The 25383-nt window shown below is 38.1% G+C and overlaps 1 protein-coding gene across 4 annotated transcripts in view; it reads right to left on the minus strand.

Moving 5' to 3' along the window:
• LOC132818995 (G-protein-signaling modulator 2-like) overlaps nt 1-25383 on the minus strand; it is a 67568-nt gene that overhangs the window by 2618 nt on the left and 39567 nt on the right. For all 4 annotated transcript variants that reach the window (XM_060830218.1, XM_060830217.1, XM_060830216.1 and 1 more), the window contains 9 exons: nt 20808-20931; nt 19820-19935; nt 19000-19155; nt 15992-16100; nt 12450-12579; nt 10874-10944; nt 7811-7933; nt 2554-2710; nt 214-419 (listed from right to left, as the gene is read on the minus strand). In XM_060830218.1, the coding sequence (XP_060686201.1) occupies nt 214-419; nt 2554-2710; nt 7811-7933; nt 10874-10944; nt 12450-12579; nt 15992-16100; nt 19000-19155; nt 19820-19935; nt 20808-20931 (1192 nt within the window). The remainder of the gene's footprint in view (nt 1-213; nt 420-2553; nt 2711-7810; nt 7934-10873; nt 10945-12449; nt 12580-15991; nt 16101-18999; nt 19156-19819; nt 19936-20807; nt 20932-25383) is intronic.

Raw genomic sequence — 25383 nt, forward strand, 5'->3', positions numbered from 1 at the left:
CTAGATGGGCTGGGATTTTTTTTTTCCCAATGAAGTATAGAAGGTTTCGAAGTGACCTAGACATTTATAAAATCATGAGGCGCATAGATAAAATGAATAGCAAGAGTCTTTTCCTTGTAGAAAAGTTGGGGGGGGGGGGTGGTGGAATGAAGCAAACTTCATTAACCACAATATTTGCTTAATAAAGATGCATGGTATTGAAGTTTGGCTTACCTGACATTTCACCAGCATATCAAAGAAAGAATCATCTGGCTCCTTACTATCTCCACTGGTGATCAGGTGACTAAGTACAGAGTGATTATTATGCTGGTCTAGCCGTAAACCTGGAAGATTGCCAATGCTTGCACGCTGATCATCTAACCGACGGCTCTGGGAGCTTGCAAGCAGATCCAAAAATTCACCTGTCTGTGGTGAGGCACCTGAAGGACAAGATTATTGGGGATATGTTCACTTTAACACAAGAATGTACAAACTACACCTTCAAAAAAAGGAAAATGATTTTCTCTGTCTAGTTTAAATTTTAAAAAATTCATTAATTTATGAGGGAATCACTGGCTAGGCAGCAACCACGCTTCAAATATTGGCACCACTTTGACTACGTTCAAAATTTCTGTAAAAGGTTTGTAGCTCGGGTGCTGGTTGTCGTGGTTGTGGGTATGTATGCCGAGCTGGGAAGTTGATTTGCAGACATTTTGTCCGCTGTCTACATGACATCTTCAGCGCTTTGAAGCCTCTTGTGAAGCACTGCTGTACTGTCTCTTCTGAAATTTACTTGCTTCCATTCCTGTTGCTTCCGGTTGTTTGTGGTAGTGACGTGGGTTCAGGTCAATGTGCTTGTTGATAGAATCTGTGAATGAGCGCCATACTTTGAAGAATTCTCTGGTTGGCCTGTGTCCAGCTTGTCCTATGATTGTTGTGTTGTCCCAGTTGAATTTGTGGTCCCTGTCATCTACTAGGGACAGCTGGTCATGGCGTTTAGTGGCTAGTTGGTGTTTGTGGATGCAGATTGCTAGTTGTCTGATTTGCCCAATATAGTATTTGTGCAAACTTTGCATGGAATCTTGTAAACTACGTTACTCTTGCACATGATGGGTATAGGGTCTTTTGTTCTGATGAGTTGTCTGAGCGTGGGTCTCGGTTTATGGGCTGTCATGAATTCCAGTAGTCAGAGAAGTTTGGCTGCCAGTTCAAAGACCTTTTTTTTATATGTAAGGTAGCATGGCTAGTGAGTTAGGTCATTGCATAGTCTCATCACATTGTTTGTCTATTAGGCCTCTGCAGATGAAGTTGCGGGAATTTCTGCAAGATCTTCGTCAAGAAAGGAAATCCCCGCAACTTCGTCCGCAGAGGCCTAATAGACAAACAATGTGACAAGGATATGCCACAACCCAACTCATTAGCCATGCTACCTTACATAAAAAGAGTCTCAGAACTGACAGTCAGACTTCTGACCACTGGGATTCATGGCTGCTCATAAATCGACAGCCACGTTCAAACGACAACTCACCAGAACAAAAGACCCAATACCTATCATATGCAAAAGCAACATAATTTATGATGTCCTATGCAAAGACTGCACGAAACACTATATATAGGGCAAACACGGTGCGGAGGAGGGAGGGCAGGTCTGAAGACCTCCTCGTGGGTCTGCTCCTGGGCCTGGCCAAACTGGCCATAAACAGGTCCAGGCAGCGGGCCGTGGAGGGGGTCGTTAGGGCCGACTGCCTGCCCCTCTTCCGCGGTTACGTTAGGGCCCGGGTGTCCTTGGAGAAGGAGCACGCGGTGTCCACCAACACCCTGGAGTTGTTCAGGGAGAGGTGGGCGCCGCAGGGAGTGGAGTGCATCATTTCCCCCTCCAACTCTATTTTGATTTAGTCCCTGCCCTCCCCTTCACTGTTTTGATCACACAGCATTGCCCTTTGATGTGAAGGGCACTGCTCGTCACAGGCCACTCGGGTGTTTTCCTACTTTTCCTGGTGGTGGAAATTGAATAAAGATTTGTACACCTTGTCTCTCACTGTGTCTCACACCTGCGCGCACACACCATGGGTGCTGGGGTTAAAAATAATAAGTACTACCGCAGTTAGGCGGTATTGTGGGGGTTAAAAGAAAAAAAAGAAAAAAAAATAAATTAAAAAAAAAATTATATAGGGCAAACAGGCAGACAACTAGCAATCCGCATCCATGAACACCAACTAGCCACTAAACGCCATGACCAGCTGTCCTTACTAGCCATACACTTAGATGACAGGGACCTGGGGCAACACAACGATTGTAGGACAAGCTAAACAGAGGACAGCTGTAGAATTCCTAGAAGCATGGCACTTATCCATTGCCTCCATCAATAAGCACATTGAGTCCAGGTCAATATACTGGCTACTACAATAAACAACTACTTCCAGTCAAGAAAAGGAGCTAGATACCCCACATAGACAAAGAACTGGCTAAGAAAGTGAGCAAAATTGAAGATACCCAAAAGAAATTTGAACTGAAAGGAATCAATATATCGGTACAATAAAGATATGTAATAAAGCCCCAGAAAATCTCACTCACCAAATATTTTAGATGGGGTTGATGAGGTTGGTGCAGTGCTTGTCAACCCATTCTGACTCTTTATGAATGAACATCGTTGATCGTCCATCCGATTGCTCTGAAATCTGCTCAATAAGTCAAAAAATCCTTCATCTCCCACCACACTGGGATTGATTCTCTGGGGGGGGGGGGGCGGGGGGGGTGATATAATGAAAATTTACAATGACTACAGTATTAAGAAGGTTCTACATAAGTTAAACAAAATGTGTGCATATAAACTCCAGAAAAGGGGTGATCATGGCAAGTGGTTGACAGGGCCTTTGATCAAAGGTTCCTCTAGCCCTCACTTTCCACACCACCAGCTTTCAAATTCAGTAGATCATCTGCTACTTCTGTTAATTCTAGCACAATGCCACCAATCCCTCCCCTCCCCAGTCAGCAATCCACAGATACTGTCACCACTATAGCATCCTGATTCACTACTTAAAAATGACCCTAATACCTCATCCCCTTCCCACAATGTGCTCTTTTCCTCTTACTCTCCAAAGCCCTGAACACTCCTTCCAGTGGTGAAACAATAATTGACTTGTATTTCTTCCAAATCACCATACTGTATTTGCTCCTCACCATATAGTCTCCTCTACATTGGAGATATCATTTTGTGAAAGATCTCCACCCAGTACATTAAACCCAACTCAGAATCTGGTTGTTTGCCATTTCAGTTCACCACTTTGGTCTCATGTTTCTGACCTCAGCCTGCTCTCTTGAAACTCAAGGTAAGCTTCAGTAATGACACCATCTGATCAGGTACTATACAGTCTTCTAAGCAATGAATTCTACAATTTTAGACTATAAATTGGTCCCTTTTTTAAAATTCCCCTTGGCATTTGCTGATCTTAGTTTTTCATGTTTTTGTTTTCAGACAGAAATGTTAATTTTTCTAGAATGTGAATGGAAGCATCATGTTTTTTGCTTTATTACAACCTTTTATTCCAAGGTATCTGTGCGGAATAATCTCTTCCTCCTCTTTCTTATCCCAGACCTTGCCTTTTGTTCTTCATCTTCTCTCCTCATTCCCTACCCGCTTCTCCCAGTAGCATAAAACACTTGATATTTCTATTTTCCTTCCACTCAAAATGTTAATTATTTAGCAGTATCCACTTGATCGTTATTAACTTTCAAGCACATCCACTTTTTACTTTAATGACCCTTCAGGAAAACAAATCATTTCATTATCTAGGGAATATATCTAGTATCAAAGAAGTATATTCCATTAAAGTACATCTTGTTTTTTTCCCTCAAGAATTACTCCTGTATTCATTTTTCCCACCCGAGAAAAAGTCAGTCATGCAGCCAAGATTAGGACATGATTCAGAAATCAAAACATAATGATTGTGAAATTCGTGCTTTTTCATTTATTCATGGGATGATATACCACTGATTTAGGGCAGTTGCTCATTTCCACATGCCCTTGAGCACAGCATGGTGAGCTGTCGTCTTGAACCACTGCAGCCAATGATGTGTATGGAGATCCACAGTGGTGTTCCAGTGTTTAACCAACCCAGTAATAATGGAAGAACAGTGATTTAGTCCAAAGTCAGAATTGTGGGATAGAGCAAAAATCCTCAATATTAAAACATATGGACCAATCACTGGATTTTGGGCAGAGTGCAAGACTTTTAAAAATTTTTAAAAAACAATGAATGTGAAGGAAATACACAACCAGCAGGCCTGGGAATGGAGATTGCTCTCTAGGATTACTGTTCAGCCTGGAATTCCAATTTCCATCTCTTCTCTAAAAAAGACAATTGACCAAAATGAACAGACTTTAGCCCAAGACAGCTTTTACATCTACACAGCACAGATGGTATGGTGCCTACAGAGATACTAGTTCAGTTTCTGATCAATTGTATTCCATTGATAATTGATATTAGAATCCAGTGATGGTACTGCCACCGATTGTGAAAGAGTAATTGCTAGATTATCTCTTGGAGATGTCAATGCTCAGCACTAGTACAAATGCTACTTGCCAGTGCTGGATTTTGTCCAGATCATGCTGCATGTGGACACAGACTGCTTCAGTACCTGAGGAGTAGTGAAGGGTACTGAACATTCTGTGATCATCAGCAAATATTTCTTGTGAGTTCATGATGAACAGATGTTAACTGATTTAAGTGGTTAAAGATGGTTGGGCCCAGAATTCTCTTCTGAGGAACGCTGCAGACAATGGACCTCCAACAAACATAACGGTCTTCATTTGTGCTAGATATGATTCCAACCAACCAAGAGTTTCCCAACCCATGTTGTCAGAGGCAGTCACTCTCACTTGGCTTCTGGAGTTCAACTCTTTTGGCCATGTTTGAACCTGTGTGGAGGTCAGGAGGTGAGTTGCTTTGTGGAATCCAAATTTTGTCAGTGAACAATTATTCCTTTGCAAATGCCATTTGATAGCACTGTCGATGGCCTCGACCATCACTTTGACAATAAATCTATATTATTTAGATAAGTTAGTAATTGGCTGGATTGGATGTGTTCTGTTTTTTATGCAGAGGATATACCTGCACAATATTCCACATTGTCAGATATATTTGTGGTGTAACCATACAGAAATAGCTTAGTTAGGAGTGTAGTTGGTTCTGAGACACAATCTCAATGCCTGAAAGTTGTCAGGACCAAAGGACTTTGCCGTATCCAGTGCCTTCAGCCATTTCTTGGTATCACGTGCAATGAATGAATCAGTCAAGAATGGCAGACCTCAAAAGGATGGTGAAATGGATCATCCACTTGGCACATCTAGTTGAAAGTGAATGTAAATACTTTAGCCTTGTCATCTGCGGTCATGTGCTGAGTTCTGCAATCATTGAGGGTTGGGATATTTGTGGAAACAACTCCAGTGAGTTGTTTAATCATCCACTGTGATGAAAGAAGTCTGATTTATATAAATGCATACTATTTTTACAGTTTACTTTTAAAATAGTGGCATATGGATTTGGTTAGTTTTCTGGCAAGGTTTTTTAAAAAAAACTGGGTCAAACAGTCCTCCCAGAGCACTGATCTAATCCAGGATGTGTCAGACAGCAAGAATCGTCTAGAATGAAAAATTGCTTTTACTTGGTGATTTATGACAGGTGGGGTAAACATGGAAGGTAATTTGCTTGTTTTTGCTTTAGAAAAATCAAGGATTGATTTTAGCTTAGAAAATGTTAAAAAATGAAAATTTTTAGGTTAGTTCAAAGGAGACCTGACTGGGGTTGGAGGATATATAGTTTATCTCTGGAAAAGGAATATCAGACAGTTCAAGAAAAGCAGTTACCCCAATAGAAAAAATTAGTTTGCTAATGGACCGTTTGATCCGAAATCTGCAAGTTATTAAAAGGTGAAAATCTGAATTCAGTTTTTGTGAGCATTGATTAAAGAAGATTTCATAGTTCACAGCAAAGGACTAGGGAGAATCAGTTAAGTCAAATTTAAATGTAGAGAAATTATTCTTGAATATCAAATCTTTGAATCTCCGTAATGGATAGTCTAGTCTTAAGCTACAGTCTAAGGATAAGGGGGGAGGCCATGTGGACCAAGATGAGGAGAAATATCTTTAGCTACAGAATGATGAGTCTGTTGAATTCTAGTCACTGAAAGCAACTAAGGCCAAAACTTTGAATGTTTTGAAGAAGTGACTCTGGATTTTGGTAGTGATTCTGAAAGATAGGATTTATATGTATTTTGAGAGGCAAGGAATGATAAGGGTTGGTATGGTTTGTGTGAAGGAAATAGTGTCTCACAAATTTGATTAAGTTTTTTGAGGAAGTAACCAAGATGATGATGATGAGGGCATTGTTTACTTGGTCTACCATGCAGAACCTTGTCAAAGGCTTTACTCAAGTCAGATCACATGGAATTCCAGTTGAGCTTGCCAATTGGATACAAAATTACTTAATGCCAGGAGAGAGAGATGATTTGGAGATAGAGTAATGGTAGAGGGTTGTTTTTTGGACTGGAGGCCTGTGACCAGTAGTGTTCCACGGGGATCTGTGCTGGGTTCACTTTTGCTTGTCATTTATATAAATTATTTGGTTAAGAATATAGAAAACATGGTTAGTAAGTTTGCAAATGACCCAAGATTTTGATCAGTTGGGTCAATGGGCTGAAGAGTGACACACTGAGTTTAATTTGCATCACATTTAGTGGGGTGATTAAGGTGGCATTGTCTTGTCTTCAGCGCTCAGACCTTGGAGTATAGAAATTCGGACGTTACGTTGGAGGTTGTGCAGGAGGTGTTAGTGAGGCCTTTTCTGGAGTACTCCATCACCCCTTCTGTTGTCCCATGTGTTGTCCCATTTATTGGAAAGATAATGTTAAACTGGAGAGGGTTCAGAAAAGTTTTACCAGGATGTTGCCAGGAATGGTGGGTTTGAGATATCAAAATAGACTGGAAGGCTGGGACTTTTTTCATTGGATTGTAGGAGATTGAGGGGTGACCTTTTAGAGGTTTATAAATACATGAGGGCCATAGATAAGGTGAATGGCAAATGTCTTTTCCCTAGGGTGGGGGATATCAAAACTAGGGCCATATGTTTAAAAGTGAGCGGAGAAAGATTTAACAAAAAAGACGAGCAATTTTATTTCAAACAGTGGTTCGTGTGTGGAATGAACATCCAGAGGAAGTATTGGTTGCAATGTGTTACAAATGAAAGGCATTTGAGTGGGTACATGAATTAGAAATGTTTGGAGGGATATGGGCTAAGCACAGGTAGGGGGGACTAGTTTAGTTTGGGATTATAGTTGTATGGGCTGGTTTGAACAATGAGTTTGGTTCTCTGCTGTATGACTCTAATGATTTGAAGTTAGATATAGTTATTTCGGCTAAATAGACAAAAAGTGGAAGCAGGGTACTGAGTTGGATAATTAGTCATGATCGTACTACTCCAGCTCCTATTTTCTGTTTCTACAATGTCAAGAAAAGGGAGAAGATTTTGTTTTGCGTTATTTCAAACCATTTTATATTTAGCTACTTTGGTTTTTTTCCTCTATAACACTTCTGTTGTTTAAAAAAAGCTCTGTAGCCTCATGTGATGGAGTTTCAGTGACTGGTTCCTATGTTAATTAAAATGAATTAACCCAATATGATTTATAGAGTCAAATTTAATTCTGTAACTACCATCAACAAGGATCATTACACATCATAACTGACAACTTATGGTTGTTTTAAAAAGTTGTGATGTATAATTTTGCAAATTACAAGATGCAAACAATGAAAATAAAGTATTGTAACAAAACTTACCTTTTGAGGAACTTTAGCAGATGAACTGTTACTTTTATGCTTTTTGACCCGGAATCGATTTAGAAATAGCAACTTTGTTGATGGTTTCCAAAGTGCAGGTTTCTGTTTCACAAGAATTTCACCCTGGACAAAATAATTAAATCAAATTTTTTCAATTGCAAAACCTGCATGTTAAATTCCTCAAACATGGCAACTGGATGGTTGATGGGCACTGAAATGTGGGAAGAGAAAAGTGATCAACCAGAAGTTTGAATTGAGCAGTTCATCTTACCCACTATCCACTTAGTCTCTCCCGAAGGATTAGAAGAAAGATGGCAAAACAGTTTGCCTTCACTAAGAGGTGGTAATTTGCATTTTGTAGTTCAGCTTACAGCTTCCGATAGATCTTTCAAGTTTGATACTGTGTTGACTGACATTGAGGCATAGACAGGGTAAACAGAGAAAAAAAACTTCTCTGCTTGGTGGAGGGATCAATGACCAAGAGGTTTAGAAAGAATGCAAAGAGAAACCTTCTTCACCCCGACTTATGTCAGAATCCAGAACTCTCAGCCTATAGGGGTGGTAGAGGCAGAAACCTTTAACTTTTACTAAGTATTTAGATGTATACTGTGATGCTAAGGCATATGAGGCGATGGGCCAAGAGCTGGAAAATGGCATTAGAATACATTTGTGTTATTTTTGATTGATGCAGACTCGATGGGCCAAAGGGCATTTTTCTGCACTCTATACATCTACAACTTTTAACTTTCAGGCTTAGACAATTATCTCAGCAACTGGATATACCTGGAATGTTTAGGGAAGCTATAGTTATATATTGTCAAAAATCATACAACACCAGGTTATAGTCCAACAGGTTTAATTGGAAGCACACTAGCTTTCGGAGCAACGCTCCTTCATCAGGTGATTGTCACAATCACCTGATGAAAAGAGCGTCGCTCTGAAAGCTAGTGTGCTTCCAATTAAACCTGTTGGATTCTAACCTAGTGTTGTGTGATTTTTAACTTTGTACACCCCAGTACAACACCGGCATCTCCAAATCATGACTTATATATTGTCCATCACATTTTTTTCAGACCATGGCAAATTCCACTCAATGCTTCTAAAATATTTTCCTTAACTAAGAATTCCTCTTCACCATGGTCAATGTAACCCTTGACCATGTTCTTTCCATTTTCATAAATCTGCCTTCACCCCTCCAGCACTTACCCAAAACCATACCATCTTTAGCAGGTCATACTCCACTAAGTACTTTTCACTTAATCATTCTTAATACCTACTTCCCCTTCTCATGGCAGTTTCCTATACAAGTACAGTGATAAAACAAATGCCCTTTCACCTCCCCACTTCCCACTGGCACTTGGAGACAAAATAGTTCTGATGTCATTTAGTGCACTGTTTCCCTGGCCAGGATAAAGTCTCCGTTATGATAATTAATGTAGTAATTATTTAGCAAAAACACTTGAATCCAGTCTGGAATCATAACCCTGAGCATCCGATCGCTTATTATTTTAATTCTGTCCCACTTTGAACTCTAAAGGGTCCTCACCTTGTACAGCATTCATATTAAACCAAACACACGCTTGATAAATTAGCATTCTTCAAGCTTTATAGAACATGTGACTAAAAATTCATCATGGCCTATCATAGTTTGTGAATTGTGATTTTGTACCTATCAGCACCAGTTACAACTGAGACAGACAGCATTCAAACCGGTGCCAGTTATTTATCTGACTGTAGCCTTGACTAAAGTGCAGCTGATGCTGCTATCGGCCTTAGCAATCAGTCAAGGAACTAAGCAGCCTGCATTGATCTCATTAGGTGCAGCAGATCAGGACATTGACAAGGATTCTCAGTATTATTTAACAACTATGTCTGTGCCTTCTGAAGCCATGTCAAAATGCCACTACACGTGAATATAACATGCACAACACAAACTTTACTCATGTGTTACTTTAAATTATAATCAAGGTGTCAACTAGATCATCAGAACTGAAAAAGATCCATTAATGGTTTCATACAAGTGCTTCAGCTGCCCAACAATTCATTTCTGGGAAAGGTACAAGAAATCAACCATTAGGTAATGAGGTTCTAACTCCAAGTGACAATTGTCCTGAAATGTTACAAAATAGATCCATGCTGACATTTTTCAACCAGCAAAGTCAGTCACATTTTGATTTACCAGGTTTAGAATTTTTCCAGTCAGAAAAGAATTACCTCATTTTGCTAACCCCATTGGATAAGAAAAATTAATAAGAAAAACAAAAGTTACAGGTCTATAAATTCAGTCATGCATAAAAATGTGAAATTAGTGCTAGCAACTTGCTCTACTAAGAATGATAAGCAGCCAGCCTGAACCTCATTACTTACTGGATGTGTGCCCTTTGTAGAATTGAGAAATCAGATGGCTGCAAACACGGCTTGTTAGCACTGATCAAAATGGCACTTGCACATCACTGAAGACAGGTGAAACATTCTTAGGATCAGCAAAATGGTGCTTGGATTCTCCCATCCAAAACATAATTCAGGTCTAGGCGGGGAGGTGGTAGAGGTCTGGTCCAGAACCATCTTGGCCAATTAAGTCTTCTTGTTGGCTCGACAGATTCTGTCCAGTGATGCTGTTTCATTGCACGGATTCCACTTGAGCTGCGCTAAAATCTAATTTAGACCGAATCCCATTTAGCCTGTTGGGCTCTACATTGAGGTATTATTGGACTATGAGTCAAAGTATAAACATCTTCACACTTGTGCTCAAATCTCTCCACAGCATTATTTCTCCCTATGTGTGTAACCTCCTCCATTCCTACATCTTCTGAGACCTAAGTATTCCCCAATTCTGGCCACTTGTGCATCCTGATTACTTTGAATCTCCTACTGATAGCTGCACCTAGCTTTCTGGGCCACAGTCTGTTAATTTCCCTCATTAAACTTCTAAGAATCCCAGACTTCTTTTAAGATGCTCTTTAAAAATCATGCATCTTGGTCCAAATTTATATCCAAATATCCTCCTTTGTGTCACAAGATGTTAAGTTGTTCAATTGTTTTTTACAAAAACTATACCAGTACCTTATCTGGTGTTAGCTTCATTAGTTCCATTTTCTCCATACTCTGTCGACGTCCTAAGCTTGGTCGAGCACCTAGAATAATAGATCAATAAGAGGGTTTTGCTGTTGCCTTTTGGCCTTGGTTTTTAACTACCAACTGTAATAACTATGCAATATAAGCTCTTCTATCTACTTTCTCACTTCAGCAAAGAATCTTTCATTGAATTTTCTGTTTGCTGGGGAAAATCATGTCTCAAAATGTTATTACTTTTATTTTTAATATGTGTTGTTTTCCAACTGGAAACTGCGACTGAAGATGGGTTTGTATCATTTAATGAAAGTATAAAGACTGATTTTATGATCTCTTCTAAATGTGTGTTGAGTCACCTATGAGCTTGGCAAAGCTCTTTCAATTTATGTTTTTTTAAAAAGTTGCATAAACTTCACTTAAAAATTCATTTTAATATTATGTATAGAATCTCTACAGTGTAGAAGCAGGCCATTCAATGCATCAAGTCAACACAGACCCTCCAAAAAACATCCCATCCAGAACCACCCCTGCCTCATCCCTGTAACCCAGCAATTCCCATGGCTAATTCACCTATCCTGCACAGTCGTACCCATGGTGTCCAATTTAGCATGGTCAATCCATCTAACCTGAACATTTTTGGATTGTGGGAGGAAACCAGAGCACCCAGAGAAAACCCACTCAGACACTGGTGCTATGATGCAGCAGTGCTAAGTACTGAGCCACCGTGCCTTCTATTAACTTTTTTTATTTTTAGAATTAGAATCTCTGCAGTGTGAAAACAAGCCATTAGGCACAACAAGTCTACACTGACCCTGCGAAGAATAACACACCCAGACCCATTTCTTTACCCAATATTTACCCCTTACTAATGAACATAGCCTACACATCCCTGAATACTATGAGCAATTTAGCGTGGCCAATTTACCCAAATTGCACATCTTTGTGATTGTGGGAGGAAACTGGAGCACCAGAGGAAACCCATGCAGACACAGGAAGAATGTGCAAACTCCACGCAAATAGTCGCCCAAAATTGGAATTGAATCCAGTCCCTGGCGCTGTGAGGTAGCAGTGCTAACCACTGAGCTACCATGCCTTCTATGTAGCTAAACACAAATAATTTATGCAAAAGTTGATATGAGTAAAATGTTGAAAATCATTTCCAAATCACCATGCTATTATTTTGAGCAGTACCAGGCTCTTCCAAAATTACACACTTCATTATCCTGCAGGCGTCTAGATCTGGTCTTTGTTTATTGTTTCACCAATACAAAGCACTTTAGTAATTGTGATGGTGATTATTAAAATAGATAAGCCAGTGCAGATTAAATTAAAGACTCATATTTTAAACCTCAAGATACACTTCATAACAATACTAGTAACTAAATTTAGCCCAAAAAAAAATGTGAACTATTAGCAAATCACTTTATGGTTAAGTAAAATACCAACATTAAAACATAATTTTGTGCAATTTGCAGTAACAGAGCCACTTCAAGGACTGCAGCAGAGAGCTGTTGTCAGAGCACAGTTTGGAGTTAGGACCTCAAAAATTATCTTTCATTGTACTTACCTTGTGAGTTGGATTCCAGTTCGTGGCCTATGGCCAAAATGGAGTTGTTTGCACTATAACTAATGCCCAAAACCATCTGAAGATCTGAAAGATTCATCCGAGCTGCAAGTTCACCACTTCTATCCCCAACCTATAAAATATTGATATGTTGAAAAAGAATTATTATTATAAACTGTGACCCAACATGTAGTTCCACAATGTTAAGCAGTGGCTTAAGTATTTCAAAAGCTGACTTTTTCATTCAGATATAGTTTGAACAGCTATCTAAACTTCTAGAAGGCGGAACAGTAAGTAATATTGCATTTCTATAATGTGTGTGATTAACAAAAAAAAAAGTTGTTCTAATATCAAAGAATTTCAACATTGGAATTTTCTTGCAAATAGATCATTCGAGATGTAGATATATCCACACTTCGTTATGCTGCTTGCAATAGATAACTGTTTACAAACCTTGTGAAATATCGGCTTGCTTCTCAGAAACCGTATTCTTGAAGTGGTCATGCACTTCATCTGCATCATATTACTAGACACAGGAAATCTTTGAAGTCTAAACATGTAGGACATAACTAATGGTATTTGGAATAACAATAATGCACTAAGACGACAATATTTTTCCCCGTCTTACAGAACTCAAACTTTTAGATTATAAAATGACTCTTCAATCAGAAGATGTCTGGTAAAGGAAACTCTGACCAGTGAGTACAGAGCCTATTACAGATAGCCCCCACTATCTGAAAGTAGAGCCTTCCCAGGAAACCTTTTGTAAGCTGAAAATGGCATAATGTGAAAGTGCATCATTTATATGGGAAAAAGTATTGCTGTTTTTCATAAAAGAGAAAATTCTCTTCGGATTCGCAAAAACATGTACTAAGGTAGGTCTTTCATAAAAGCGAACTTGTGTAAAGCAAATGTTCGAAAAGCAGGTGATACTTGTATTAATTTCCCATATCCAAGACCAGTAATTGAGGCTACAAAACAAAAAGATTGGAATACCTGTTTAACTGGCATTGTAGATGGGCAAGAAGCAGAAAGACTGATGAAGGTATTGAACAAGTTCAAGGACGATTAGGATTCTTCCTACTATCCCCACCCTCTATGCAGGAGGAATAGGAACACACAATCATGTACAAGACTAGAAAAGGCTACTGTTGTCCTTCAGCTGAACACAATGAGTCAGACTGAAGCTTTCTTCTTAAAAAAAGGTCATGTTTACATTGAAGACACAAAGATTCACCTTTAGAGCTGAGAATTCTTAAAATGATTTACAGCTTTAATCTGAAATGAATTTTTACTTCAAATGATGTTACATTTCAGGTTCTTTACACAATTTTCTCAAACTAAATCCTAGTATTCATTCTGTTGAATAGACTTTTATCACTAATGTCAATAGCTAAATATATTATAATAATAGTTGGTAGCAGAGTAACACAGTTCACTGCCATAAAAACTGCCTTGGTTAAAAGGTGACATTTAATCGCCAGTTTCAAGAATGAACAACAGTAAAGCCTTGCCAGACACTCTCGAATCCCAACAATACCAAAGCCCCCATCCTAAATCTATTTTTTTTTTAGTTAGCCAAACCTCTATCCTTGCTAAAGTACAAATTCTAACATTGTGGGATTTCAAGTCACCCATTGTGTGATACCTTATCAAACACTCTGGAAATCCAAATATGTAACATCCATTGCTTCCCCTTTACCTATCCTGCTAATGACTACTTTTTTTTTCTTCTAGTAATATAGTTATTGTGTTTATTTCCTCCTTATTTTGCATATTGAAATTTTAGTAATTTTAGAATGTTATTTGTGTCTTCTACTGTGAAGACTAATGCAGAATATTTATTCAACTGCTCTGCCATTTCCAGGTTCCTCACTATTTCCCCAGGACATTCTCTAAGGGGCCTATGTTCACTTTGACTTCTCTCTTGCTTTTCACGTATTTAAAAGAAGCTATTGCTGTCCATCTTGCAAGTTTACGTTCAATGTTTATCTTCCTCTATTTATTTGGTCGTTCTTTGTTGCTTAAAACTTTTTCAGATCTGGTTTACTATTAATTTTTGCCAAATTGTGTTTTCTTCCTTTCAAATTTGATACTATCCTTAACTTCCATGGTTAACTATGATAGACTTATAATCTTCCTAGAAACCTTCTTCACTGGGGTATATCTTTGCTTTGAGCCATGAAATAATTTTCTTACATGTCTGCCATTTTTCTTCAATCATCTTTGCTGCAAAACCCCTTCATGCAGCTCTGCCCTCATTCCATTGTAATTGCCCTTATCTAAGCTCAGCTCAGTTGTTGCAGACCCAAATTCCTTCTTCTCAAACGGAATGCAAAATTCATGCATTTAATACACTTAAATACAATACAAACCAACTGACAATCCTGAATTGTTGTCTGTGTATTTCTTTGCACACCTGGGTCTATTTAGGAAATGTTGTCCAATGGGAAAAACACATCTAATGTCCAACACTGCATTTTAGTTTTACGAGCATGGGCTGATTGGGTACAATCAATACCTTACTTGCTACATAGAACCAAATGGTACTTGCTGTTTGATACAATCCGAAAGTCTGTTTCGGCTTATCATTTATAGCTTCTTCAGCAGTTCTTCACCTTCATGTTCAAGAGTATGAATGATAACTATTAAAAAAACTACAGAACTGACTACTATTTGGTATATTTATTAATCTGCTGGCAATGCAAAACTTGAACTGAATGGGAGGAAAATAGCTTGAATAATTAGTGGATCTAACAAAGTTTTAAACTTCTTCTCTTCCCCCTCCCAGCGAATAGTATATTTTGGAACAAGCTTTCATCATTGCTCACAAAATTCTGTTATCATTTCATGCCTAAACCCTCAGCTCAATTTGTAACCCAGATAAAAGCTTCTGGATAATGCAACCTCAACAAAATATGCTGAACTGCAATATTATAGTGCTTACAGTGCACATTCCTATTAAAAGCTTTCTTGCTGCTTTGTGGACTTCCAAGATCCATGCATGGCAGTAATGTCTGGAATCGAAGGTCAATTCATCTGCACTCCAATTGCAGTGCATGGACCCACCAAGCAGCTTTGCAACCTTGCAATCACACAGTGTTCTTACTCAAGTCACAAGGTTCCAGGTTCAAAGTCCCAATCCAGAATTTGAGTAGAAAAATCGAGTACAATAGTTGAGTGCTGCACTGTCAGAGTTGCCACCTTGCGGATTAGATGTTAACCAGAGTGGTCCAATTGCTTGTTTAGATGGATTTAAAAGATACCATCGCACTACTTTAAAGGAGAACAGGGGAGCTTTACTGTCTTAGCCAATATTTATCTTTCAATTATCATAACAGCAGATTATCTGGTTATACAGTTTGTTGGGATTGTCTATGCACATATTTACTGTTCTGTTTCCTATATTGAAAAGCATTTAATTAACTGTAAAACATTCTGGTAGTCATGAATTACATGCATGAATGCAAGTCATTTTTTTCCATTAACATACATGTTAATAACAATTTAACTGCATTGTTAAGCAAGTTATACAAAATTGTTACCTCTTTTGAAATTTCCAAGTGCTTCTCAGCAAACTGTACAGCTTGTTCATGATTTCCTAGTGCAGTGTAAGCATTTCCTAAACTCCAACAAGCTCTCCCTTCACCAATCCTAAAATTCAAAAGAAGAACAGAGTTAACGATGTTAGTTCATATTATTTGATTTTTTTCCTTTAATTTCAAGTGCTATTATTTCTTAAACAAGGAATATATACCTCCAGAAGTTGTCTGGGCTATAGTCAGAACATGTTAACAAATGGATTTCTGTATATATTTATAAAACAATGTCACCTTGCAAAAAGTGGAATACATATAAAATGTGTATTTGAAAAAGACTAAACAAGTACTCTGATGAAATAGAGGAATACTTCATTTAAAAACTTTGTTTGTTACTAATACTGCACTGTACATGGGGTATGCGGGTGAGGAGATAGAGTTAGTACTTTGCATAAATGCTAGATTTCAATTATTGGGCTACACATTCATAATATTAGTTGGGGAAAAAATAACTAGACGTGTGTTTTTTTTGGTGCAGATCTTATAATAGCCATGCAAAGTCTTTTAATTAAGATTTGGATAAATTTAAAAAATTTGATCTTAAGATTTCTGAAAATATGGAGGACAGTGTAGAACTTCAAAATGATATTAGAGAAGTTGGAGGAGCGAGCGAATAAATACCAGATGAAGTTCAATGCAGAGAAATGTGAGATAATGCAGTTTGATGGGGGGAACATGGACAAAAAGTACAAAACAAGACTATAATCCTAAACAGGACAGCATGCTGGTTCACAGTGCCAGGGACCCAAGTTCAATTCCAGACTCGGTCGACTCTGTGTGGAGTTTGCACATTCTCCCAGTGCCTGCATGGGTTTCCTCACACAATCCAAAGATGTGCAGGTCAGGTGAATTGGCCATGCTAAATTGCCCATAGTGTAGGTTATTAGTCAGAGGTAAATATAGAGTAGGGGAATAGCTCTTCATAGGGTCAGTATGGACTTGTTGGACCGAAGGGCCTGTTTCCACATTGTAGGGATTCCAATTCTAATTCTAAAAAAAAAAGCAGACGAACCTTGGAGTATACTGAAGGAGGCAGCACATGTAGAGAGAGCAGTTAAATAAGCATACTGTACCTTGGCTTTATTTATAGGGGCATAGAATATAACAAGGAGATGATGCTGAGAATGTAAACACATTTGTTAGACTTTAATTGGAATACTGTTTACAGTTCTGGATATCACATTAGAGGAAGAATGCAAACGCATTGGGAAGAGTTCAGCACAGACTTACAAGAACTATTTCTACATCTGAGAAATCTACAATTTGAGGATAGATCGGAGAGGCTGGGATTGCTCTTCTGGAGGGGAGAAAGGCTAAGAGATTATCAGACAGAAGGTTTCAAAATCATGAGGGGGCTGGATATAGAAGGTAGGGAGAAACTGTCCCCACAGGTACAAAGTATGAAGAATGAGAATGCACATATTTAAAGTGATTTGCAAAAGAAGCAAATTATTAGGAGAGTTTTTTTCCCACATAATAAGTGGCTTTGGTCTGGAAGCAGAGTGCCTGGATGTGAAGTGGAGGCAGGTTCAACTGAGGCATTCAAGAAGGCATTGAATGAATATCTGAATAGAAACAATATGCATGGGTATGAAGAGAAGACACGATATAGGCAGTAATGCATGATGTCTTTTTGGTGGGGCGATACAGATACAATGGACCAAATGGCCTCCTATGCCATAACATTTCTATGATTCAGTCAGATAAAATCAAGCACAAATTTGTTCAGAATTTATTGCAGCATATCGATGAACAATAACCACCATTCTTGCTCATGGCCATTTAATTTCTATGATATTTTGCTCTGGAAACTGCACGATAGAAATAGTGCAATGTCCTTGCTTAGGAAACTGAATGGTACTTGTACTGTTCGACTTCCTTAACCAGGCTGTAGGAATGTTTACTTATAACATGATTAACAGAGTAAATATATGCAATGCTGAGGGAAAGCAAACAAGAAGAAAAATAGGATAGGAAAGGAGGAAGAAAAGGAAAGAAACAAAAGGTTAGAAAAGCAACTTTACTACAATTAAATCCTGAATGAAAAAAAGAAAGCGACTATACATTTAATATCTAACTTTCAGTACCCAGAGGTTGACTGGCAAAATTAGCACTTTACCACATTAAGAGGGCAACATCGTGCATTCAGTTGGAAGAAAAAGGTTAAGGCATAGAAATAAAGTATTCACCCATCATTCATCTGTCTGGAAAAAATGTTAAGGATAATCCCATTATCTAGCTGTTGGTTCTTAGGTATTCAATGCTTTTCTAAGATAATGAAAAGAATGAAAGACAGTTTTCATAGGCAAAAGTAAAACTGCACAGCTTGAATGATGAAAGCTAGATTTTCAATTGTTTTAAATCCGATTTTCTAACCAACCTGTTCATAGATATGATTACACACCTCTGGAACATGTCAGGTTTGAACCCCGATCTCTTAGACCAGGAGTAGGAACATACATCACAAGAGAGCCCTTGAAAGTTAGATTTTCACACTTAACCAAGCAATTTCGCTAACCTGAAGCTGCAATAACAATAAGTAACATTAGTCTCACCATTATTTCTTATAGAATAAAACAAAGACTGCAGATTCTGAAGATCTGAAACAAAAGTAGACGTGCTGGATTCTGATGAAGTGTTACCAGATTGAAACATTAACTCTGCTTTCTTCCCATACTTGTTGCCAGACATGTGGAGTTTTGCTAGCAATTTCTGTTTTTATTTTATTATTTCTGCTAGGCTGGCTTTCTTCAGATAGATAAGCATTATTCTCATTATGAACATCTGTCAATAAAGCTTAATTTCTTACTATAAGAGATGCTTGCAAACTAAATGTAGTACTACAATGAACATTTCTTCACATACTGGAATGAATATATTTATTGTGGATTATGATTTGTGGTAACAGCCATAAACTAGATCTTAGACATTAAAGCAATTAAAAATAACTTTACCTATCTGCAAGTTCTTGTGCTATCATAAGATGTTTCAAATGATATTCAATGGCTTTTCCGTAGTCTTGAAGAAGAGTATAAGTGTTTCCAAGGCTGTAACAAGCTTGTGCTTCAACTGCCCTGTCCTTTAGCTGTCTAGCAAGATGTAGTGTTCTCCTGAATCGGTAAAGCACAAGTATTTTAAAACAAACATTTTAAAACGTCACACAACATTGAAATATTTTGTTCCATTTCAAAAGAAACAGGAATTGACTGGCCATTAGCCTCTGTCAAGATCACACTCATAAAAACATAATTTGTTATCATGGTTATACATTGATTGCACCTTGTGGTGTGGGACCAAGACATACAGATTAATCTTTTAATGAAAAGGCCTGGATTTAAACTCTGGTCCGTATTTAGCTAAGTGACCATGCCATGCAATTTAAGCATACATTGGTCCTTGCATTGCTATTTTGAAGAGAGGGGAAAAATAAGTCCGGCAACTACTCATCATCTGTAGATTATGCACAAGTGAATTTTAGTCAAATACCAGACCATATAGTCAAGACACGTGAATTTGATCAGGGTACAGGTTTGATCATTGAACCATGCCGAGCTAATGGACTTCAAACCAGAGCAACAAACAGTCATTCAAATTAGCCATGATAACGTGGACCATGTCTTATTAGTCTGAGTTTACACATGAATGGTCACTTAAGGTCAAAGCTCCTCAAAATTGTTGAAATCGTGGCTTTCAAACAAAATTTTCTCAGGGTCTTTAACTTACTTGATTTCAAAACAAAAGATAAAAAGGTTTTCATATGCAAATAATGCTCACTTGTAATATTCAGCCGCCAATGCAAATTCACCAAGAAACACATAGGCATTTCCCAGATTACTACTCGCTCTCCTTTCAGCTGATTTGTCTCCAAACTCCTTTGCAATCTCTAAGCGCTAAAAAGCATGAAGTGAGTTAAAATCAAGCAGAATATCAAAGTAGTCAACTTAAATATTTAAAGAACTGTAGTGTACACTGCACAGTAAGCTGAACTAGCAGGTTACAGTTTTATTTACTGCAATGTTTGACAAAGAGCAAAAACATAGCCCCTTTAAAACTAAATTAAAGGCATCTAGCTGCTTGAAATGCACAGTCTACATACATAAGATTGCATTTAAAATTTCAAATGATTAAAGAATCCAAATATATCTAAGGCACAATCTAAACACAAAACACTAACTATAAATATTCATTTATGGTTTGATAGCATCATCCCTTCTTCAAGTTCATATTTAAGAGGAATGGCATGAGTTACACTTGTGTAGTTGATTCGCATAACTCTTACAATATAATCAGTCATCAGTCAGTTAGTAGGCAAAACCAATAGAAGGAAACTTTCATTTCCTGCAGTTGAAAAACAAGGTTTTTAAACCTGGTAACAATTTAACTTCAAATCCACAGGTCATGCAAACATAAACACAATATGCAAATTACCTCTCAACATCTGTAGAAGCATTGTGAACTGTGACAGACATGAACAGGCAAAAAAAAGCCAAAAAAGATTTACAAGCACACAATAAGAGTTTATGCCTTACAGATAGTTACAGCAGGATCTAGTGGCTTCAGATCCATGCCTATAGTAAGTAAATAAAGAACTAATACATTGTGGCTTCACTTTCCAACAAGGCACAAAACATTAATCCAAGAAAATCCTGCCTTCTAACTATAGAGAACATTACAAAATTATGTAATTTTAATAAATTTGCATCTCCATGTAAATATTCTGAAATTAAGATTGGGTTAAATATAGATGTTTGCTATTTCATACCTCTTTGTGGGATTTCACTGCTTTTCTGAAGTTCCCCAAAAGATAATGTGTATTTCCTAGATTTCCATAAGCACGCCCCTGAGCTGCTCGGTCTCCCAGCTCCTTTACAATTGCTAAATTTGCCCTATGAATAAAATTATTACCAGTAAATAGAACTGATCTTTGATGGTTAGTTCAGATTGTAATTTAACAAAGTAAGGATTAATTCAGTTAAGAAATATAAAATAGTTGATAATGATCACTGCCCATATCTATGTCTATGCAAACCCTTTGTGAATCAAATCCAGAATCAAATCTGTACATCTCCCACTTAAAAGCACAAATTGGCGGCTAATGGGTTTAGTGTAAGACTATGTTCCTTTTTCCAAAATAGTATGGGCACTTTTATTTAAAATATGTGTACAGTCTCTTTAAAAATTATTTGCACCACCTCACATTATGTAGTCAACACACAGCATAGGTACTTCAGGTTCCCACACGGTCTGGAAGAGACACTGACTGGAACCCTTTGTACAGATATCCCAAACTCTTCATTCCTTTCCAGGAACGAACTAGTTAAACTGGATAGAGGATTTTTCTTTTAAGGTTGATCAAAATTCTCCAGAAGATTATATGATGTCAAACGGAAAACATATTTACCCACCATGAACAAAGTACATCAGAAAACAATAGAAAAAAAGCCCTGGGCAAATTAACCAGATCTAATCTCTCCACATTCCACCACACCCTAAAGACATGGAACCATAAATCAAGATGTTAGTAATCCAGAGATTTATCATTTTTCTTTCTTTAATTTTTAGCTAGCTCTCATCAGAATTAGCAAATCTGCCTCCCAATGCCTCATCCTTACTATCAGAACTAATACTTACGTTGCACACAGAAGTGAATCTTTACCAAAAGGCATATGTTATGGAGCAGCTTAGCACTACAACAAAAAATAAACTGTGCCTATGTATCCAACAGGGATCATAAACTGTGAAATGTTGCTCCTAAAAATTATGCTTTGTGTCAACGGCCAATTATCAACTCAAATAGTGCTCCCAAATTGCCCAAATGGCAATATCTGACAAATTTGCCTTAAAACAAGAAATAAATGTCTCCAAATGAAGTATCTATATTTGACAGGCATAAAGTGCTTTCAGCAACATGGTTGACCAACTGTTGTCAACAAACTGATTAAAACAGAATTAAAAAGCTTGCTTCGGCATTTAAGTGAAACAATAGTGCTCCAAAAGGGAGCATTGCCTGAACAAGTTACAAGGAGTGCAGAGACAGCCTTGATAAGGAAAATTTAAGGAAAAACAGTTCAAAGATTTGTAACAAAGACAGATGAAATAATGGAATTGTGCTTCATGGAAGGAACTGAAGGTTCATTAAACAAGACAAGTAATTAATTCCAATCTCATTAAAGAAAAGGATGTTGTTCCATAGGCGAACTGCATTAGTTAAGCATCATGCAACCATAAAAACAGCAGCCAAAGTTATTTTGCAGAAATGAGCTGTTTCTTTGAAACAATTTACAATGTTAAGAAATCGATTCTAGTTAAAGATTTTTCAAATAATCACAGAGATAGATTTCAATGTAATTATAGACACACACATATCACCGAAGTATAATAAAAACATTAGGGGATGACATTAAAGAGATGCCTGGCACATCACATCTCTTTGTTAAAGAGTGCTAATAGTAGATGTAATTATAAAACTTTATAATGAAAATTAATATTACAGCCAACTTTTTTAGGGGAGAAAGTGATTCCTGAAGAAGGGCTTATGCCCGAAATGTCGAATTTCCTGTTCCTTGGATGCTGCCTGACCTGCTGCGCTTTTTCAGCAACACATTTTCAGCCAACATTTTTATACAAGAGGAGTAATAGAATTTGCTAAAGATGAAATGCAATGAACAATAGAATTCAAGCAATAAAAAGAGATAAGAAAGTCAGGGACATGCCCAAAGGAAATCAGCCAGTAACTCTGAATGCAAATTAGTAGACTACATCGAACGATCCCAAGGCCTAGAGATTACATTATCTGTTAGGCATCATAAAACCTAGGGATGTCCAAAGAAGTGTTCATCATTTATCAGTAATTTCACAGGTTTGGTTGTATCGAGAAATGGGGAGAGCACAGTAACCACATTATGTGTGATCATTGTTACACAAAATGTATAAGAATACTGTTTTTTCACTGTAAAAACCAGAGTGCATCATTGATTTCTCTTCTGATATGAGTCATAGATTAAGGGAACGAATGGGTTCTTATGTCAAGGCCAGATTTGGAGAAGATCTTTGATCCTCTCCCTGCATTAACTGGATGTTATAGACAATAGACAAGAGACAATAGGTGCAGGAGTAGGCCATTCTGGGTCTGCACCACTATTCAATATGATCATGGCTGATCATCCTTAATCAGTATCCTGTTCCTGCCTTATCTCCATATCCCTTGATTCCACTGTCTTTGAGAGTTCTATCCAACTCTTTCTTAAATGAATCCAGAGACTGGGCCTCCACTGCCCTCTGGGGCAGAGCATTCCACACAGCTACCACTCTCTGAGTGAAGAAGTTTCTCCTCATCTCTGTCCTAAATGGTCTACCCCGTATTTTTAAGCTGTGTCCTCTGGTTCGGCACCTACCCATCAACAAAAACATGTTTCCTGCCTCCAGAGTGTTTAATCCTTTAATAATCTTATATGTCTCAATCAGATTCCCTCTCAGTCTTCTAAACTCAAGCCCAGTCGCTTCAGTCTTTCAGCATAAGATAGTCCCTCCATTCCAGGAATTGACCTCGTGAACCTACGCTGCACTCCCTCAATAGCCAGAATGTCTTTCCTCAAATTTGGAGACCAGAACTGCACACAGTACTCCAGGTGTCATCTCACCAGGGTCCTGTACAGCTGCAGAAGAACCTCTTTGCTTCTATACTCAATCCCTCTTGTTATGAAGGCCAGCATGCTATTAGCCTTCTTCACTATCTGCTGTACCTGCATGCTTACCTTGGTTGACTGGTGTACAAGAACACCCAGATCTCTTTGTACTGCCCCTTTACCTAAATTGATTCCATTTAGGTAGTAATCTGCCTTCCTGTTCTTGCCACAAAGTGGATAACCATACATTTATCCACATTAAACTGCATCTGCCATGCATCTGACCACTCACCCAAGCAGTCCAGGTCACCCTATAATCTCCTAACATCCTCCTCACATTTCACCCTGCCATCTAGCTTAGTATCATCAGCAAATTTGCTAATGTTATTACTAATACCATCTTTTATATCATTAACATATATTGTTAAAAGCTGCAGTTCTAGCACTGATCCCTGCGGTACCCACTGGTCACTGTCTGCCATTCCGAAATGGAGCCGGTTATCACTACTCTTTGTTTCCTAACAGCCAACCAACTTACAATCCAATTTAGTACTTTGTCCCCAATACCATGCGCTCTAATTTTGCTCACTAACCTCCTATGTGGGACTTTATCAAAAGCTTTCTGAAAGTCCAGGTACACTACATCTACTGGACCTCCCTCGTCCATCTTCAGAGTTATAGCCTCAAAAAATTCAAGAAGATTAGTCAAGCATGATTGCCCCTTCATAAATCCATGCTGACTCTGACCTATCCTGTTACTACTATCCACGTGTCGTAATTTCATCCTTGATAATAGATTCCAGCATCTTTCCCACCACTGAGGTCAGACTAACTGGTCTATAATTTCCTGTTTTCTCTCTCCCACCTTTCTTAAAAATAGGTACAACATTAGCCACCCTCCAATCCGCAGGAACTGATCACGAATCTATCGAACTCTGGAAAATAATCACCAACGCATCCACGATTTCTCGAGCCACCTCCTTCAGTACCCTGGGATGTAGACCATCAGGCCCCGGGGACTTATCAACCTTCTGACCTAACAGTCTCTCCAACAAAAATTCCTGGCAAATACAAATTCGCTTAAGTTCAGATCCTTCAGCCACTGTTACCTCAGGGAGATTGCTTGTGTCTTCCCCAGTGAACACAGATCTGAAGTACCAATTCAATTCTTCTACCATTTCTTTGTTCCCTGTAATATATTCCCCTATTTCTGTCTTCAAGGGTCCAATTTTAGTCTTAACCATTTTTTTGCCTTTCACATACCTGAAAAAGCTTTTATTATCCTCCTTTATATTATTGGCCAGTTTACCTTCGTACCTCATTTCTTCTCTGCGTATTTCCTTTTTAGTAATCCTCTGTTGTTCTTTAAAAGCTTCCCAGTCACCGTTTTCCCACTTATCTTTGCTATGTTATACTTTTTCTCTTTTAACTTTATATGTTTCTTAACTTCCCTTCTCCTAGGATCTTTCTTCCTTTTTGGAATGAACTGATCCTGCATCTTCTCCATGATACACAGAAATATCCACTATTGTTCCTCCACTGTCATCCCTGCTAAAGGATTGCACCATTGCCACTGTCATCCCTCCTAAGGTATTGCACCATGTGCTTGAATAAAGTCTGCCACATGTCTGATTCCTGACTGCCTCCTAAGACATTGTCCCTGGTCAGGGGTTACACTTCCACAGTATCTATGTGAAAAACTGAGTTCACAAA

This window comes from Hemiscyllium ocellatum, chromosome 9 (genome assembly GCF_020745735.1).
Source record: "Hemiscyllium ocellatum isolate sHemOce1 chromosome 9, sHemOce1.pat.X.cur, whole genome shotgun sequence".
Taxonomy (NCBI): domain Eukaryota; kingdom Metazoa; phylum Chordata; class Chondrichthyes; order Orectolobiformes; family Hemiscylliidae; genus Hemiscyllium; species Hemiscyllium ocellatum.